The sequence below is a fragment of the Portunus trituberculatus genome, chromosome 30 (assembly GCF_017591435.1).
Source record: "Portunus trituberculatus isolate SZX2019 chromosome 30, ASM1759143v1, whole genome shotgun sequence".
Lineage (NCBI taxonomy): Eukaryota > Metazoa > Arthropoda > Malacostraca > Decapoda > Portunidae > Portunus > Portunus trituberculatus.
In genome coordinates, this window is record NC_059284.1 from 292,131 (window position 1) to 294,762 (window position 2,632).

Genomic DNA, 2,632 nt, shown 5'->3' on the forward strand with positions numbered 1-2,632 from the left:
GAAAAAAAGACATTGGCTGTTGCGGCGCCTTCCTTCAAATCACTCACTCACTCACTCATTCATAATTTTCCTCGAAAAAAAAGACATTGGCTGTTGTGGTGCCTTCCTTTAAATCACTCACTCACTCACTCACTCATTCATAACTTCCCTGAAAAAAAGACATTGACTGTTGTGGTGCCTTCCTTCAAATCACTCACTCACTCATAACTTTCCCTCATAGAAAAAAAAATAAAAATTTACAAATTCCTCTCCCCGTGTTCTTCCTTATCAATCACACCCAACAAGTCCTGGCAAGATTCTTTCTTGCTTGCATCGTGATATAGATAAAAGTTATCCTCAGTGAACACTCCACTGCTCTCTCCTGGGCTGTCATGTTATTGGCAAGAACTATGACCTCTCAAAAAAAAAATCTCAAAACTTTTAGAAACCTCTCAAGACTTTTTGAAAATGAAATTAAGAACTTAGAAATGAAAAAAAAATCAACACTACAGCAAGGATTTCAAAGCTGTTGTGTTGATTTTTTGTCATTTTAAAAAGTCGTTTTTCTCAATTAAGCTTAGTGAGAAAAATTACACTTCTTGTTCCTTATCAACTCGCTGAATCTCGGTACTAATTTGGTGACAGCCAGTCGAATACAGTGGTGGAGGTGTTCACTGGTCATGCATGAGCGAAACTTGTTCTTCACAAAGTTCATGGTAGAGAAAGCAGACTCACAGGAGTAAGTGGAGCCAAACATTGTGAGAATTTGCACTGCTAGTCTATGAAGAGTAGGGAAATTAGCAGGGGATCCTTCCTTTGACCAAAATGTTTCTGGTGAACAATCACAGAGTATTTGTTTCAGCTCTACATTCTCTTGAAAGTCAATGATTTCCAGTTGGATTTTTGCAGCATCTACCCATTTGCAGGCGAGTTTTGCTTCGTCTGAAAATTCTGTTATATCTGTCACTAGAAAAGGGTTTTGAATGAACAGCAGCAACTGATTTCCAAGAACAAAGTCATCAAAGCGCACCTTGAAATTATTGATTAGGTTCTCAATAAATTGAACATGGTTAGTACCTGTTTCATCATTACATTGCTCCAAAAGTCTGGGAAAATGCAAAAGTTGGCTTTGAATATCAGTTTTGAAAAGATCCAATTTTTTCTGGAAAGCACGAATTACTGAGATCAAATTGAAGATGGTGTGTTTTTCCCCTTGAAGTTTGACATTAAGATCATTCAGATGTGACATCATGTCTGTCAAAAATCCAACAGTTTCCATTTTCTTGTCATCTTTCAAAAAATCAGAAAATGCATTTGCCTTCACACTGTTTTGACTTTCGAGGAAAGTCTGTAACTCCTTCCTAATTGCCCAAAATCGCTCCAAAACTCTTCCCTTACTTAGCCATCTCACATTGTTGTGCACTAGTAAATCATCATGGCTTGCATTGACCTCGGTAAGAAAGGTTCTGAGTAGACGATGTTGGAGTGCCGATGTAGATCGAAGGAAGTTTACTAGCTTCATGATAGTCTCCATGACTTCTCTATATTCATCTCCAAGACTAGCACACAGTACTGATTGGTGGATTATGCAGTGGTAAGTTATCATGTCAGCATTATCTTCTTTTAATCTTGCAACTAGTCCCTTCTCTCGCCCAACCATAGCTGGGGCTCCATCTGTAGTCAGTGAAAATATGGATTTAACATCAATATTTCTTGATTCTAACATGCCTTTCAAAGCTCCATAGATATCCTCTCCTCGTGTTCTTCCTTTGAGATCAGTCACACCCAACAAGTCCTGGCAAAATTCTTTCTTCCTTGCATCATAATATCTAACAAAAACCATGAGTTGAGCATGGTCAGTACTGTCTGTTGATTCATCAATAGCCAGTGAGATACACGGTGCTTCTTTCAGTCCTAAATCAAGTTGCAACATAAGATCATTAGCCAATAGTTCTGTTCTCCTCATTGATGTGGAATCAGATAATGGAATCTGCTTTATTTTATCTTTAATTTCATTCTTCTGTCTACCATCAAACAATGTATCAACAGTTTCCAGCATACATTCTTTCACAACTTCAGCGTCAGCGAAGGGTTTCTTGTGTTTTCCCAAGATCCAAGCTATCCTCAATGAACACTCTACTGCTCTCTCCTGGGCTGTCATGGTACTGGCAAGAACAATGGTTGATCTTTCATACAGCGATTTTAGCTTATTTATTTTATTTTTTCTCTCTTCAGTTCCTTGCTGATACATCTTTTCAAATCCACTGTGTTTAGTTTCATAATGGCGTTTAAGATTACTGCTCTTCACTAAGGCAACGGTTTCGCTACATATAAGGCAAATTGGCTTAGAGCTGGTTGTAGGAAGAGTGAAAGCATACTGTTGTATCCATTCTTCCTTGAAGGAACGATTTTCATCATCAACCTTTCTTCTCTTCGAACACGCCATGTCTCCTGTAAATGAAAAAAAAACGTGTTACAAATTTACCAGTTGGTTCATCACAACAACCTTTGACCTTGGCGAGGTCAAATGTATTCTGAGTGTTTGCCGTGTCATACCCAATGTGTCTACCAAGGTTCGTTTTGATCCGTTCACAGTAGTTCGGACACACAGGCTGACAAACAGACAGACACACACACAGACAGACAGACACAC

At 38.6% G+C, this 2,632-nt stretch overlaps 1 protein-coding gene across 1 annotated transcript; it reads right to left on the reverse strand.

The window, feature by feature from the left end:
* Positions 1-556: 556 nt before the first annotated feature.
* On the reverse strand, positions 557-2,425 carry LOC123510705 (SCAN domain-containing protein 3-like). Its single transcript, XM_045266039.1, has one exon. The coding sequence runs from the start codon at positions 2,423-2,425 to the stop codon at positions 557-559; it is 1,869 nt and encodes a 622-aa protein (XP_045121974.1).
* Positions 2,426-2,632: the final 207 nt, after the last annotated feature.

Bases quoted from the DNA above. Each gene is read 5' to 3' on its own strand.
- LOC123510705 (XM_045266039.1), bottom strand. From the start codon at position 2,425: ATGGCGTGTTCGAAGAGAAGAAAGGTTGATGATGAAAATCGTTCCTTC.